Consider the following 16,963-nt stretch of genomic DNA (forward strand, 5'->3'; position numbering starts at 1 on the left):
CTTTTAAATATTTTAGTTTATATTTAAAAGCAACTTACTTTTAGCTTTTTTTAGCAACTTCGTTTAGCTGATCTTATAACGACTTTGTTCTGTGCAACTAAGCAAACCTTGAGCTTGTTTAAATAATCTTTGAGACATATTTCACAACGTTTTATCTATTTGCCTTTGCCTAGACGCATTCCAATATTTGCAAGCTGCTTAGTCAGAAAGAATTTCCAGGAAACTGAAAACTAAACAGAAGTACTATGTATAATCGTTGACTATTTTGGGTGATAAATGAGTGCCATGATATGATGACCATAGTGCTTAGACTAGACTAGAGTAACCTAGACTGAACAACCGCGATCGAAAGAGTAGCTAAGCCCGCAACCAACCCCTGCTAGTAGAGCCATGCACTCATAACCCAGTGGCTCCGGCGGCCATCATTCCGCCGTGGTGATGATGGTGGTGCATTCCGCCGTTCTGGAAGTACATGTAGTAGTTGTACGGCGACTGCTGTCCGGCTCCGCCCTCGCAGTCGAGCAGGGTCTGACCGCCGGCCGTCCCAGCCACAGGGGATGGGGTCATGGGCAGCGGGGACACCGTGCTGCCCATGCCACCACCCACCATGCCGCCCACTTGACAGCTGGCCCGCAACGCAACCGCCTGGTGGTGGGCCAGAATGTCGCTGACCGAGTGGGAGGAGGGCCAGTGGGCGGCTGCTGCGGCGGCGGCCACACTCCTGAGCTGGTGCGGATGGGGCCCTGATCCCTGGCCACCACCCCCTGCTCCCTGCGGCGGCGAGGGACTGCCGCAGGACACGGCCTTCATGCTGTAGGCTGCCGCAGCGCTGTACGGCTGGTAGATCGAGTTGTATAGGTGGGCGTGGGCATGGGCATGGGCGTGGACATGATGGGCACTGGCCGCCGCCGCTGCCGCCGTCTGGTGATGATGATGATGGTGGTGGTGCGGATGGTGCGGTCCACCGCCGGCATTCGCCAGATTTCCCAAGTTGATATTGTTATTGGCAGCACCTCCGTTGTTCTGACCACCATTGCTGGAGACACTGCCGCCGCCACTGCTGCTGCCACTGCCCATCACCGCTCCAGATGGTCCATGCTGGTGACCACCACCCAGACTGCCCAGCTTGTTGCGCAGGATCCGCGAAATGGAGCTCACACTGGGCACATTCGTCTTGTCGCAGATGCCCTCGCTGAGCAGGCGGTCGCGGATCTCCCAGGCAAAGATGCCAGGATCGCGCTGCTTCAGCTCCCTGATGTAGTTGACCACCTTGGGTGTGGTCACCCGCGGCTTGGAGCCTCCAATGGCACCCGGAAGTATGGAGCCCGTTTCGTGGTACCTGGCCAGGATCTTGGACACGCAGCCGTGGCTCACGCGCAGCTGGCGGGATATGTCGCAGGGTCGGATGCCCAGGCGGGCCAACTCCACGATCCGCATCCTGGTCGCATTCGGCAGCGGACGACCGTTGACGAAGACGCCGCCCAGCTGGTTCACCTCGCCGTACTGCGGACACTGCGACTCTGAAACGGCAGGGAAACGGGTTCGGAATTAGCCAAAGTGGTGATAAAAAACCAAACAAAATGAGAATGAGGTCACACCGACATGGCAGTACTCTTTAGCAAATAGAAGGTCCTTCAAAAGAAGAACTACTTTAAATTTACATTACATTAGATTTAAACTAATTTATGCAGGTATACGAAAATATGGGTAGGACTATAGAAAGCTACACTTAAGCTTTGAAATAATTTATAATTGTTTTTATATAAAAATATACAATAAATAAATAAAACAAGGAGAAGACGCTCACATCGCCTTTTAAGTACTTTTTAGGAAACAAAAAATCCCTTAACAGAATCAAGAACTACTTTAAGTTTACATTTTACGTAACGTTAAGATTTTCCTATTTTATTTATTTATTTTTCTTATTTTTAATGCAATAGTCACGAAAGTGTAAAAATGCTTGCGAAAGTAAGAGTAGAGCTAGAGAAAACACAACCAATGTTGCCTAAAAGTATGCAATGGAAAATTGAAATGAGGCTTTTTCGAATAAATCCATCAGATTAGTATGTAATTGTGTACATATTTATATAAGATTTCACTGTAACATAAGTTGCTTACATATGTAACAGATTGTTTTAGAAAATACCATAAACTTTGTATTTTTCTACTCTTAAAACAAAAAGAAAACAGATTAAAAACTACTTGCTTTTTTCGTATTGCTTACTTTTAGACGCCTTTAAAAGTGATTTAAAAAACCATGTGATTTCTTTTGCAGCCCACTATATTTTTCAAAGTTTTAATGTTAACCATAGTTTTTTAATATTTCAGAAAAATTAATAAAAAAAATATCCCTAGAAATATATTATCTTTTTCCCGTAAGTCTCAAACAGTATCATCCGAAAGCCATTCCCGATTCCCAGTACAGAGTACAAGCAAAGAGGCAGCGGCCTGGGAATGGAAATGGGAACCGAACAAAAGCACATTTGCGTCTAATTAGTTTCGGTGGCAAATGAGTAAGCCCGAGTGAGAGGCCAGAAAAGGGGTTCTGGAGGAGGATCGGCAAGTGGAAGCACCAGATCGTTTGTTCGGCTGAAAATCGCTACCATTTGCTTCTCAGAACTGCGGATGTGGGTGCCTCGGGCATCTTGCCGCAGATTGTGACTGGGAAAACACAATTTGAATGCCCGGAACGTGCGGAAATGCACTTTGAGCGATGACGCAAAGATTTCCCCTTGGCGCATAGAAATCCACCTAAGGATAGGTGCACATCGCTCCATTCTATTCTTATTCGTTCTAAGATTGGATTTTAGTTCCCAGTTTTAAAGGCTTTTTCTTCTAAAGAGTTTATCCCTCACAAAACCATAAACAAAGCAATTAAAAATCCCTGTGAAAGGCACATGGTGACAACAACCTGTTTAAACAATCAATTATTCAAAGCAAAGTGAGACATTTCCACTTGGAGACACGCCCCCAGAAAAACTGTCAGCAATTTTCCTGCAATTTTCCTATTCGCTATTGGCATAACCCTGTGGTTTATGAATATCTAACTCGCTATTAAGCAATTAAACAATTCGTATAAATACAGCTTTTTGAAAAACTGCCTTCAGTCATTAAAAGACAGAGTTCAAGTGCAAAGTTTAAATCGAAAATGATTTTCAAGTATATCCAAGAGCCGAACATTGGGGCTTTATTTCGATCCCGTGACTCGCTAGTCTATGTGAACAGAGCCAGAAAGCAAATAGGATGGAGAGTGCTGCCCAGAACGAAGCCATTCTGGTGGCTTTGTAATCTTTGGGCCCTAATACTTGCTTTGCTCATATTTGTCTACGTGCCCTACGCACTTTTAATGGCCGGAATAAAGGAGTTCAAGAACTTTACGACCACCGAGCTGTTCACCTATATTCAGGCTCCGGTGAACACCAGTGCCTTTATGATTAAGATCATTAAAGTATTCTTTCTGCGCGCTCGATTCGCGAAGGCTTTGAAGATTATGGATATAATGGACACGCGTTGCACCAAAATGGAGGAGAAGCTTCAAGTGCATCGCTCCGCAGCATTGTGTAACAAAATCGTCATTATATACCATTTCGTATATATGGGCTTCCTAACTATGACCGTACTAGGAGCTGTAGTTGCTGGAAAGACTCCATTCTGTCTGTATAATCCAGTGACTAGCCCCGCGGAACATTTATATTTGGCCATTGCAATGGAAACGGGCACAATCGGCTGGGTTGTTTTTGGAAACCTCATTTTGGACGTCTATCCGGTACTTTTTGTGGTCACATTGCGAACACACACTGAACTTTTGAGACAGCGAATCAATGATCTTCGATCCGATCCGGACAAACCGGATGAACAGCATTATGTGGAGCTGACGGATTGTATCAAGGATCACAAACTAATTGTCGAGTAAGAAAGGTGCTGACCCAACCGTTAGACAAAATAATAAACTACTATCTTTACCAAACAGACTTGGCAACACCATGCGTCCGGTGATCTCGGCCTCACTGTTTATACAGCTACTATCCGTCGGTCTTCTTTTGGGTTTCTGTGTAGTTTCGCTGCAGTTTTATACCACCACAATGGAACGCTTAGCCTCGGCCGCCTATATCAATGCAATCATTTGTCAAACCTTTCCCTGCTGTTATGTTTGCGAGCTATTAACCCACGACTGCGAAACCCTAACCAACACATTGTTTCATTCCAATTGGATCGGGGCAGACCGTCGATACAGGACCACCATGCTCCACTTCATTTATAATGCCCAGAAACCAATTCTGTTCAATGCGGGCGGAATTTTTACAATTTGCATTAGAACAAACCTTAAGGTAAGATATAAAATCATATAGATTTTTCAGTGTTTAAAGATAAGTAATTTCAGTTGGCCAAGTTTGCTTTCTCCGTGGTAACCATTGTGAATCAGATGGACTTGGCAGAGAAATTGAGAAGGGAGTAGTATGGAAATTTTATTGAAAATAGTTCTCACCTAGCACAAATAAACGTGGTTGCACTTCGGACACAGTAAAACGATTTAAAAATGTTATTTAACTGATATTTTAAATAAAGGCTTAAGTAGTTGGCTTTAACAAATGTATCATAAACTTATTACATTGAAGTTATTGAAAAGATTTAATTAAATTTGGATTATTGCCTTCCATAGTCCCATTGTTCTTCTACAATGGCGACCACTTTGAAAAATTAAGTTTTATTATTATGAATCACTCATACCCATTGATTCAAGTACGCAATAAATGAAAATATTTATTAACAATATTATTATTATAATGAAATACCAGAAAATTATGTTATTGCAGAATGAATATTGTACGAATTGAACCAACTTGTAAGGATTGGTAATTTCGTAACTTCTTTAGCAAACAAAGAGCCACTCATGTTGTATTATTATGGCTAGCCGTTAGTCGGTGGTAATGGGGAACCCCCTCATCTGGAGACTCCATTCTTGGCACCTGCCATAGGACCTCTCGCTTCGTCTGGAACTGCCGTTCGGTCCATTACAATAATGGGCAGTTGGGCGGTTGGCCAGTTGAGTAGTTGGAGGCACTGCTGCACATCTGCGCCGTCTTCTAATTTCGAATCGTGTTCCATAGCGGCAAATCCCAGTGCAACACGTACTGGAGTGGAGAGTGCAGCGCCATAAAACCGACAATAGAGCTCCCGGGTTACTCGTGCCAGCGATCTCAAGAAATCAGGAAGGAACCGGACAAAGGAGCGATAATCACCATGGAGACGCAGTATATCGACCTCTATAGCAGGGCATTTCGCGACTTACAAGCTCGTTTTCCCTCTGGTCGGATATCGCATTACCATCCCACTTGTTGCCCGACTTCGTCATCACCACCCATCACCATCCCATCCCATACACATTCACATCCACATCCACATCCAGATCCACCGATCCCGAGCTAATGATCTCGGCCAGTGTCGAATTTCGTGTACATAGTTTATGGTTATGGATTTGCGCACTTGTCAATTGCAGTTCGATCATTGCCAGCACTTGCATTTGGGGTCGTTTTGGGCCCCAGACAAAAAGCGAACGTGCAGCTGCATAAATATGAAAAACTATTCGAACTAGACGGCATCGACATGGGTATCTCCCCACTTTAAAGGTGATCGTAATGGATGGGAGCAGATATCATGGGGGTCCGACTAGTCGATACTGTTTGGTAACTAGTTGGCAATTAGTTAAAGTAAAAAGCAATAAATGTTATTTACCTTTAAATAAAATAAAAATAAAATAAAATAAATGTTTAGTTACCTTTATAATTGATTTTATGACCCTCTTGATTTAATATCGAATACTATGTAAGGCTTACTGCTTTGTAAATACATCATACAAATTAAATATATCAGATTTAAATCCCTACAAATGTCAGTTAGTTAAATGATGTCGCAATGTTTTTAAAATGTCATGTACTTGTCTAACATACCTCACAAAAATTCCCATACATTACTAAATGACACCAAAAGTTAAAAAATAGTTAGTTTTAGGTTCTATATAAGCGGGTTTCTCAGGTACCCCAGTCAGTCTGAGTTGAGATGTCGGCCAGAAGGAATATATTAGTAGCAGTGGGCTGCTGCCTGGTGTTTAATATTCTGACTATTGAGGCTAGGTCTTTGGAGGAAACTGCTGTCAGGACGGTAAATCGATTGGAGTGCTTAAAATATCTTCAGACTTTAGCTATCGTTTTTAGAAGCGGGACTCCTCTGACTGGTGGACCCTTCTGGAGGATATTATCTATGATAGTGATACCGATGATGACGTCGACACTGAAAGTTACTGTGAGTTGGGAGGACTTTTGAATTTCAGTGGCCTTATTGATGATTATGATTTCAGTGATTTGTAGCAATTGCACGGTTGTAGTTCAATCTGCTCCTAATGCTACGGCAGGTGGAGGTACTGTAGCTCCACCAGCTCCAGGATCCGCTACAGCGTCTCCGGTGACTCCTCCAGGATCAAATCCAGCTGTTACTGCTCCTCCTGCAACTTCGGCTCCTGCCATAACCGCACCTCCTGCAGTAACTACAGCACCAGTACAACCAGTGCCACCTGCTCCAGCAGCTGCTCCTGGTGGCTAAGGATTCACCCTGATACATAGAACCACTACCTTATAACACTTCTCCAACAGTAGCTTTTAAATGGGATTTGGTATACGATCATTTTGACTGTGGGCTAACAACCCACCTAGAATAAAACTGGCGTTTGAGCCGTAAATCTGTGCGGTTCTCTTTTCCTGGCACTTTGAATTTTCAAAATGTTGTAGCGCAATTGTCTTGACATAAGTCACAACAGATCGGCTGGCACTCGCCACAGACCCACACGCATTGAGTGGGGTGGCTGGGGATTGGGATTGGAATGGTTGACATCCATCCGGGGACCAAGTCGGTGGTTTTTTGTGTTCCGTCTTTGAACATTTGTTGCGGCGTAAGGAGCCACGACAGGGAGGGTGCCTTTCCCAGCTCGACATTCTGTTTGACATTTGTAATCTCGTGATCGTTAATTATTTACGAATTGAGTAACAAACAGAGAGGGCCCACAATATCCAGCGCCAGCCAGGAAGGCAAGAAGTGGAGTCAAAGATCATGAAAACAACAAATACGCTTCCTCAACTGGGGTTGATACTCTTATAGCGTCTATATAAAGTAGTTTTTTCTATAAATATTATAAATAAATATTATTTTTAGCCTGATATATAAACAAAATTTAAAGTGCAATCGTTATTGATATAATTTCACTGTAAGGAAAGCAAGTCATTTTATATTACTAGTGACCTTACTAATATTATATTAAGAAGATTTCTTAATCTATTTTTGTAATTTATATAAGTTTTATTATTTCCCAAGGTGTTCCCAAGGTTTTAAACTAACACAACATAACTCAGATTACTAAAATAAATTCAGGCATATTCCGATGCCTTCAGTTTTTTCTTTCGGTTTTTTTTTTTCGACGGGGTAAAAATTTAAAGAATGTCCAATGATGGCTGCAATTTGTTGGTTGCTCCGAGAACATTATCTCCGAGTGCTTGACTTTTGCGCTAAGCGTCCATAAATTTGTCTCAACAAATACTTTCTAGTTGTCGCTGACGAAGATCTTAGCTGGATGTTTGTTTTCTTGTTCGGATCTATTGAAGATAGCTGCATCGTTTTAATGGCTTTTCAAATACGCATGACATCAATTTTGGGCAATTACCAAAGATTAATGGCAGCCAAAGTTGAGCACTTGGGGTTTAATTATGATATGTGAGTTATGCCACCGTATAAGATAAGAATCGAACCTCTGCCTGACCGGGAAATTGGAAAATTAATTGAACCGACTATCGGTTTGCTGCCCGATTGGAAAATATTCTCTGCGATATAGATTCGACTTGCCTCGCCCTCAGCAGTCATCTTCAAAGCAGTGAGTGAGTTTCTCACTTGTGATTTATGGCAGCCAATCGACATCCGGCCAGAATTAAATGCTTCCCGCCACATGCAAATTAGTCACGTAATTCCTATTAGAGCAGCATGTCGATTCCCCTTTGAGCCGATTGATGGGATGAGTCAAGAGCAAACATTTTGCAACGTGCCCAGTGCCCAAAGCAAATTTGATCAATAATGTACGTTGACCACGACAGTTATGAGCCATGTCGAGGAATGAAACATCAAGTACTGACCGAAAATTCACTAGTCGGTTGACACAGTTAAATAGTGGAAACTAATATAAAAGTTAAATACTTCAAAAATTGTTTTTTATAAAGATTTAAAAAAACCAATTTTATAATTGATCTATATAAATAAAATAAAATAAAATAAATAAATCTATATAAATTAAACTTATTTTGGTGGAAGATAATGGAAGGTAATGGCAGTTCGACTGTTGTTTAATTTGTTGGGTTTAATTTTAGGAAATACTTTAATTTCACGGAGAACGGATCCTTTCATAAAAAGACAGTAATGATAAATAAGAGTATGGATATATTCTTTTCTTTGAATTATTGTTCTCAGTGTGGCTTGAGTTCTAATTCAATTTGGCCAGAACTTCAAACCCCTTTTCGAGGGATCACAAGTGCAACATTTCGTTGACCCTCTGCACGGCTACTTGGGCGATGCGTCGGCACTGATTGTTGGTCTTATTAAAGGTGCAAACATGCCACCGAAGTGGCAGTGGAGATGTAGATGGAGGTGGGTTTACGGGGTAGATGGGCAAGAGCAGTGTCGGTCACGATCAGAGGAGCAGTGTGTTAGGTGCTACCCAGGTCGCCGTCGCGTTTCGAGTTTGTTTGGCTTGTTTGTTTGCCTCCGGGAGAACCTTCGAATGCCAAGAGGCGGATTTTGTTTATTTAATTTTAAGTTACGCCTGCTGCTGGCGATCAAGTTGACTGGGCTACTTTAGCTCTAATAAGGATCCGTCCTGGCTCTCCGGCTCCTCGACTTTCCGCTAGTCACCGACTTAATCAAGGCAAACAAACTGAAATCGGGGCCTCATTCGATACGATACGATCCAATCCGATCCGTACCGATCTTAGCAGCTTCTGTTAATGAAAGGCAAACAGCTATGGAATTGTTAAGAGGTCGGGCAAACAGCTTAAAAAATCATAAACTCTGAAACGAAATGGAGACGGAGGTGGAGGAGACTGTTTTTTCCTGATCAGTAAATATTTGACCATGGATTTTCGTCTCTGGACTCGAGCTCTTAGTCCTTTCGCATCCCCGGCGGAAATTGGAAACGATTCGGTAGCCGACGCTTCTGTATCTGTGTGTTTCGGTACAAATGGCTTACAAATGGCTATGTTTACTTTGAAATCCTACACTTTTATTCAGTCGTCTCGAGATCCGTAAACTTACACATAGAAAAAATAAATGTTATTTTCTCTTAAATATATTTAATAGTTAAATAAAATTAGAGTTAAATTTTAATTTAATGCAGTCAATTACAAAGCATAGATATTAATTAATCAAAGATCATTGTAATTTTTAAAACTATATAATTTACAGCGAATCCGATCGATTTAAATCTCTGATCTTATTGTTCTCTGTGCAGCTCCCGTTTTTGGAGCCTTTCCCCCGCTTGCAACATGCCATAAAAAGCTCAATTAAAATTGTCTATATGGCAAAATTATAATTCATAAATTCTGGGAAATTGCCGAATACAATGGCCACCACTGTTTCAACTGGAACTCCGCCAACGATCAGCAAATTACAAACGCAATCCAAAAAGAAATGTCGGCTTTAATGTCCGTATGTTTGTGAGAGTTTCTTTTTTTTATTTCTGGCTCTTGTTCTTGGAAATTTTTCAACACTTCCCCTTTCGTCAAAGTTTTGCCGCCGGCAATTAAAGTTGCACATATTGCAGCTTAAGTTTTTTATAATTTATTAAAATATCATTAAAGTATTCACGAAACTCACTGATGCGCGTAAATCCAATTACAGGAGCAATTAACGAATGTTAACTAACTAGAACTAATTAAAAATAATATTTCGCTAAACAAAATGGACGGAGAGGTCGGAAATAACGTCTGTATGTAAATAGGTATGAGCATGTACAGTATAGCTTCTGGTAAATCAAAAACAATTTAAAAACTTCTAATACTATTTTAATTTAAAAGTTGCCTTTTAGATTTATATCTCTAAAAACAAAAAAAATGTTAAAATAAACTATTTTTAAATATATTTATATACAGAATGGGTCTTGATTCTCAATGATACATTTTATTGTAAGCTCCATGTAAATAATTATTAACAGACTGTCACATGAATATATAAGTAAATCATTTGTTCTTATCTTATCAGCATGGAACAAATATATACTGATGCGATAATCCAGAAAGTTCTTCCTATTTGTCTTGTCTCGTTGATAAGTTGCAACTAATATTGCAATAAAAAAATACTTTGATTCAACTCCAACAAGGCATCCAATTGACTTGGCGATTATTTCAAAAACTTGAACGCTGAGAACATTTTCGATGTCAAATGTCGAGAGGCAATGAACTTATTTTCTGCCTAATTGAATTTAACAAATTCAAGCATTTCAAGCTGATAAGACATTTTGTTTATGCGATCATAAAAATACTTTGTAGGATTTATAGCATTTGATTTGATTGCATAGGCGAAATTTCAGATTTCTCCGATGTTGACAATAATACATATCACGCCTATGAGACTTTTATTTGAGAAAATAAAAATGCCATTCAAATTTCATTTTAATTAATAAGCGGGCCGTTAATTAACACGTTTTCACACGAAGCGATGCGTTCTATGAAAATGGTCCACTAAATTGTATTAAATCGCAGAAAACTTTGAGTAATTGTATGAATATCCACAACATTAACTGCAAACAAATAAAATAAATAACCAAATACCAAAATACCAAAATGGCTGCCAATTTGAATACATATTTATATTTAGTTCGTTGGGCCCGAATTGAATATAAATTTGGCATGAAATGATGTTTTTGATATTGAGGGCAATATTTTTTGTGGAGCTTCTGGTTTGGTGTTTGATTTGATCAGCCGGCAAAATCACATCAAAATCACATCAATAAATATGAAGATCGACGACTAAATGCACTTTAATGGGAGAACATTTTTATAAAGGTTTGGGTACTTTAAAATTCTACAAGTTGAAAAATATGTAATATTATATTTTTTTTATTAAACGCATTTCCTAAAGAAATGAAATCAAATAATGTGCTTTTCAAAAATGAACCGTTGAAATCCTAAGACCTTTACATATTGAAAGGGTATAAAAGTGCATGGCAAATTGGATTTCCCTTCTCATAACTATACAATATGTGCGAGTGCATTTTCGACTGCGTGTTGTCCCCATAAATCTTTGGGTCTTGGCAAGCGGTTCCTTCTCCTTCGGAACTGGGGGTCTTCAGGTTGATTGACGGAGCGCCGTCGCGGTGGGGAGGTGCCTTCATATGTTTATTTTCTTGCATCTTATACAAATTTATATGCATTCGGCATGCAGAAAAAATTAATTTAACAACTCAGTTGACTTGAGCTGAGGCTCAGCCAGCGCATCGCGTATACGCCATGTGGTACGCCCCTTTTTCACTGCTCACATTGTGACTATTTAGTTAGTTGTCGTTGCCCACATTCACATTGTTGCGGTCTTTTCATCGACTTATAAATAGTTTACTTTTCACTTCGATTTCGTTTCTTTTGTTTGTGTTCTATTGTATACTAACTACAAGAGCTTGTCGACAATTTTGCATTCGGAGCGTTGCACAATTTGCCGCACAATCGCATTTATTTATCAGTGAATTTCACAGAGTCGAGTCGTCGGGCCAAGAAAAAGAGGAAGCCACCGTCCGTCAGTCACTTTGATCTGCTGGCAATGCCACTTTCCATCTTAATCTGCAGAGTTCAAATCGGAGTGTTATCAAAGGAAAAGAGTCGGGACTGGAATTGCTTTTTGTTTTCTTAGCATCGATCGATTATGTATTTAATGGAATGAAGAAATCTGGAATCTTTTGAGGTTGATTTTTATCACTTTCTCCACTGATATAGAACATAAATTGTATTGTTAAACTGTGAAATTTAACATTTGTAAACATTTTTAAATTCCCAATTTTAAAATTAAAATGCATTCTTATAAATTTCGTCTTAATCTCTCAAATCTAAACTCCCGAAAATTCCCATCTGCTGTTGTGTATTATTTTCGATTTCAGATCAAGTGCAAGCGCCTTGAATTATAAATTAAGCCCATAAAATAGGCGCCCCAGCAAGTGGGAATCAAGAGTACATAAAGCTAAATAGATTCCTGCGGCGTCAACAGCATTGTCTGTCAACAGAAATTAATGAGTGCATAAATCACGCCAGATAGCGACGCACTCGCTCCTTTATCCCGCCCCCTTGGGAGATGGGGGACTTGGAGTAGGATAGGTTGGGCTAGGAAATATGACGGCTCTAGCTCCGCTCCCGGGGAAACTCGAAAGGGGTGCGACCCAGCCGAAAACCACAGAAGATATGCCGCGGCGACTTCAATTACGCGTACCAGGAATGCACACAATGCGTAGTGCGTAGCCGAAATGTGCTCGATGTCGATGCGAAAACCATGGCCAGAGTTCCGATCGCGTCAAAGAGATCCAAGTAAAAGAACCAGAGATCCAACGCATCCGACCAATCATTGGCAATGTACTAGAACCGACAACTCGGCCGCAGTTCGGGTTCGCCGGCACTCGAGCAATGTGCAACGCCCGTCGCTGACAGCCACAACAGGCATATAAATCTAACCATGTGTTCCCCAGCTCGCCCACTCCCGAATCCTGGCCAGAGCTGCCCACTAGGGAACACAGAAAGTAGCTAAGGGAGCTACTATGTAAAAATAGCTAAAAATCATGAGAATATCTTGGCTTAAAAAACAGACAAAGGTAAAATCCATATTTTAAAATCGGATGTAAAAAAAACCATAAACGGAAATACATACAGCTATACCCAAAATTATTTAAACTTAATTCCAGCCGAATTTGTATGAATTTTAGTACGTAGTTAGTTTAAGCAAAAAAAAAATTTTTTCATTTCTAAGTTTACTATCAAATTGGGTAGTCCTACCCCCATATTATTTCCACACTTTAAACATGTTCCTATAGCTTATGCTAGATCTGGCTGAAAAATCGCCAAGCTTGCAGCACTGTTTCTGGAACTCTAAGTAGCTAACTCCAAAACAGGGAAATGGAGTTGAAATTCCCGGGTGGCAGTTCCGGTTTCGGGTCGCCATCGCACCCATGGGACTTGACACAGGCCTTCAAGGGGTTAGGGGTCATAGGTTAGGGGCTAGGACCAGATGTTAGCCGCCAGCTTATTGATGCCATCGCATTCATTATTCCGGAATGAACTAGCTCAAACACGTGCCCCCTAACGATTAGAAACTCATTAAATTTATGGTAATGAGCTAAGTTTATCCTCAACAACATGAAGAACACTTGTCAGATGTCAGAGGTTGGATCCCCAGGGACATATCCAATGTAAAAAGGGGAGAAAATGTCAACTGATCCACAAAAGAGAACTTAACCTCTTGCTCCAAAGTATAGCAGTATGTCCAAAAATTTAGATTATATTCCTGATGATTAAGAAATCTCTTCCTTGAAAATTTCAACCTAATATATATGAAATTTCGGTTGTTTGAAAGAGATTTCTAATTTGTTAAATAAGAATAAACATGTTTTTAAAGGAAACTCTTAACAAATGCATTGAATCTATATATATTTCTTAAATTGAGATAACTCTCTAAAACCCAACAACATAATTGTAAAATAAAAAACCTTTAAGAGTGATAATTAAGAACCTTAGTTGCCATATGCAATGCTATCTGAAAAATTTAAAATTGAATAAATATTTTACATGTTACCCGATTAACAAAAGCTGCCAGAGAGCCCGTAATACCCAAAAATTACTTGAAATGCGCTTAATGAAAGTTCCGCACCAGCGGCTGGGGATGTGATTTAATTAAAGAACTCAGGGGAAACGACGCCACACAATCAAGCCGTGGCAGTGAAGCGTTTTCCCAAACCCAAGCCCGGGCTGCAATCATCGGTATCAACGGGAGGAAGCTGCAAGTCGGGCTTTATGATCACCACGTTCCTACTCCTGGGCACCTACTATACATATACCCACTATATAGACTCTTCCATTAAGGCGTGTACACATTGACGCGACGTTTTCCTCCTCGGATCTCAAGTGTGTTTGCCTGCCTTTCGTGGCCAGCGTCATCGACATCGTCTGCGCCTTTTGTTTTACTGCCCCTTTCCGTGATTTTAACATCTTGCACTTGCGGTCGCGTCTGGTGGGCTTTTCATGTTTAGCTACCGAAGTAGATGGCTACCGGTGGCCGTTAGTCACGCATTTCTGCATCTCTGGTCCAGAGCCATACTCGGGGTATGGGTATGGGTATGGGTATGGGTATGGGTATCGGTCTGCATGGTGTGGGCCTCTCGGCGTCTATATCTTTTGCGACGTCTGCGACCGAGCAAACAATGCTGGCTGGCGTACAAACAGAATGTCAAAACATCGAAAGCAAGTCATTAATGGACCAAAGTGCGGTACCTCCTAGCCGACTTCTTCCCTCTTTTCTGCCTGGCCAAGCGGAAAAAATCATATATCCTTGATTTAAAACCTTTTTGATACTTTGCAATATCGGGGTTTACCACAAACAAATAAACACTTTATATTTCTGAGAGACATAGAGATAAAGAAGATTAAATTATCAGTTTTGTCATGAAAAACAAATTGTAAAGTTTATTATAATATTTTATACAATCTTTGAATAAAAAAAAGGCTTAATAGCTCAATAGCTAATACAAAAAAAGTAATGTTGGAAATCTATTTTAAGGAGACCTCTTAACATTCAAACTCATTGAATAAATTTGTATTGTTCAGTTATTTTATTTTACAATTTGTAAAACTGAAAATTATGTCACTCAAAAACGCAAAAAAAGCCATTAGACAATTATTTCGAAAGATGATCCAACCAATTGAAAATGTTTAAAAGTAAATCGACGCATGCCAAATTATTCAATTGCGCAGATGTTTGTCAATGGATCCAACTGCCGACTACAGGGCAAATCTTTACACTCTTATGTACGGAGTTTTCGGCCATAAGGCAGCGTCTTGCACTCGGCTTTTGTTTTTGGCCCAAAGCACATGGACAAACAGAGACACGGACACTTGGGCCCAAAAGTGAAGACCGCACGACAAAGGCACAAACATTACAACGATCATTAGTTAAATTAGGAGGCATGGGTCCGGAGTTTTGGGTTTGGATTGGGGTTTTGCTTTTGGATTGAGGTTTTGCTTTTGGGTTTGGACACGGATGTCGGCGACATCATCGAAAGTCAAACAAGTGCCGCGGCTACCGCGAGACTGTCGATCATGCGCAAAGCGACGGCAGCCTTTTGAAACGAAAAACAAAAGCAAACACCTGCCTCTTGGCCCGGCCCAAAAAAAAGAAGTCGGGCCATCCATCGAACGTCTGTGTTTACCTCCTCGCAATTGCGGCACAGGCTTACTGTGTCCATCAGGACTTGTTTGGAGAATCGAACGAGAGCGCTTTGTTGGCAAAACACTTCAGTCGCGGATTTGATTGCTCCGGAAATATTGTCACTTAAATCAATCCTAAAAGAACAAAGGGATTGCCTCGATCGGTTATGTTTTTAAAGCCCAATAATTATTTAAATATAAACATTAGTTCTATGACAGTCTACTTTTTCATAGGGCTATAAAAATTGTGAAATTTAATTGTAAAACTGTTAAAAATTTGTTTTTATTCAAAGACGTTGTGCACTAACATTTAACAAAACATTTTATAAAAAATAAAACCGGTGAAAACTGTTTTAATAGCTACAATTAACTTCCTTTTACTGTTACTGTTCAATAAAAAACCAAAATTTTTAAATAATCATAAATTAAGGGGGATATATTTTGATATTAAATGTAGCAATTCATACCAAATTATGGATCTTTGATAAATGGAAATAATTTTTAGGCATATCCATTGCCGTCGGTACCTTACATATGTCGGTCAGTCAACAAAAAGTCGTGTGAAAAGTGGTTTTTGGGGTGTAGAATTTTAAAGGGTTGAGATTGGCACCTACCTGGGTCCATTTCGCCCGTTGACAGTTGATTGAAGAACTCCAGAATTGCAATTGTCGTTCGCTTTTTGTCGACTCCGCCGTGAAACTTTCACCGGTTGGATTCGCTGGGATGGATAAGTGATGCTGGCGATTGTCGGTGGTTGCCTAGTCGTTAACTTTTCGCACTTGGCTATAATGTGAGTTTCAATTAAGGCATGAAATTTGTATACAAATTGGCGCCAGTTGTGCGGAGCAGCGTTGGGCTGCGATGCCGTGAACCAAGACTGAGATCTGGTTAGCACATTTTCGGGCCAAAACGATCGCACTCGGTTAGGTTGCCTCGAAAATTATCACGCACTTATCACACCTTATTGGGGAAGCGGGAACTGCACACACCACTTAATGACACTACAATGGGTTTTGCTATGCTTTTGGATTTTGTATTATATCGGTTTAGTTTAACTCGACCGTAAGATCGATGGATTTGGGACCGATTTAACCGCATTCACTGATCCGTGCGCGCGCCTTTTGATCTTCCGCTGGCTTTTGTTCCTCTAGCGAATCGGGTCGTATCGTAACGTATCGGTTGGAATCGGCTTGGAACGGTTTAGGATCGGGAAACCCTGGCGCGCTCTCCAAAAACGATCGTTGCTGCTCGTCACCCGTGTCTGCTGCGACTAACGCAGCCCGCTGCTCTGCCCATCGTGATCACGATCGTCCACCATCCACGTCTACGCACACAAGCAAAGCCACCTCCACATCCACATTCACATCCACATCCATCTTCAAGTGGAAGCCACCGCGTCGACGCAGCATCCCAAGATCTCTCGCCCTCTCTCACTCTTATTTACACATACACATCCGTGAGAGGGAGGGCGGTCGATCGACTGT

General features: G+C 40.9%; 3 protein-coding genes across 3 annotated transcripts; 2 read left to right on the forward strand and 1 right to left on the reverse strand.

Moving 5' to 3' along the window:
• Positions 1–224: 224 nt before the first annotated feature.
• On the reverse strand, positions 225–16,748 carry LOC108144020 (paired box pox-meso protein). The gene is made up of 2 exons (XM_017268646.2): positions 16,094–16,748; positions 225–1,520 (listed from the first exon to the last, which is right to left on the reverse strand). Exons 1-2 carry the CDS (start codon positions 16,101–16,103, stop codon positions 397–399), a joined length of 1,134 nt encoding a protein of 377 aa, XP_017124135.1. The 5' UTR covers positions 16,104–16,748; the 3' UTR covers positions 225–396.
• Positions 3,149–4,456, forward strand: LOC108144019 (odorant receptor 85a). The gene is made up of 3 exons (XM_017268645.1): positions 3,149–3,909; positions 3,971–4,328; positions 4,382–4,456. Exons 1-3 carry the CDS (start codon positions 3,149–3,151, stop codon positions 4,454–4,456), a joined length of 1,194 nt encoding a protein of 397 aa, XP_017124134.1.
• LOC108144022 (classical arabinogalactan protein 9) lies at positions 6,058–6,733 on the forward strand. Its single transcript, XM_017268648.2, has 3 exons — positions 6,058–6,159; positions 6,213–6,300; positions 6,356–6,733. The coding sequence occupies exons 1-3, from the start codon at positions 6,058–6,060 to the stop codon at positions 6,595–6,597; spliced, it is 432 nt and encodes a 143-aa protein (XP_017124137.1). The 3' UTR covers positions 6,598–6,733.
• Positions 16,749–16,963: the final 215 nt, after the last annotated feature.

This window comes from Drosophila elegans, unplaced genomic scaffold (genome assembly GCF_018152505.1).
Source record: "Drosophila elegans isolate 14027-0461.03 unplaced genomic scaffold, ASM1815250v1 contig_468, whole genome shotgun sequence".
Taxonomy (NCBI): domain Eukaryota; kingdom Metazoa; phylum Arthropoda; class Insecta; order Diptera; family Drosophilidae; genus Drosophila; species Drosophila elegans.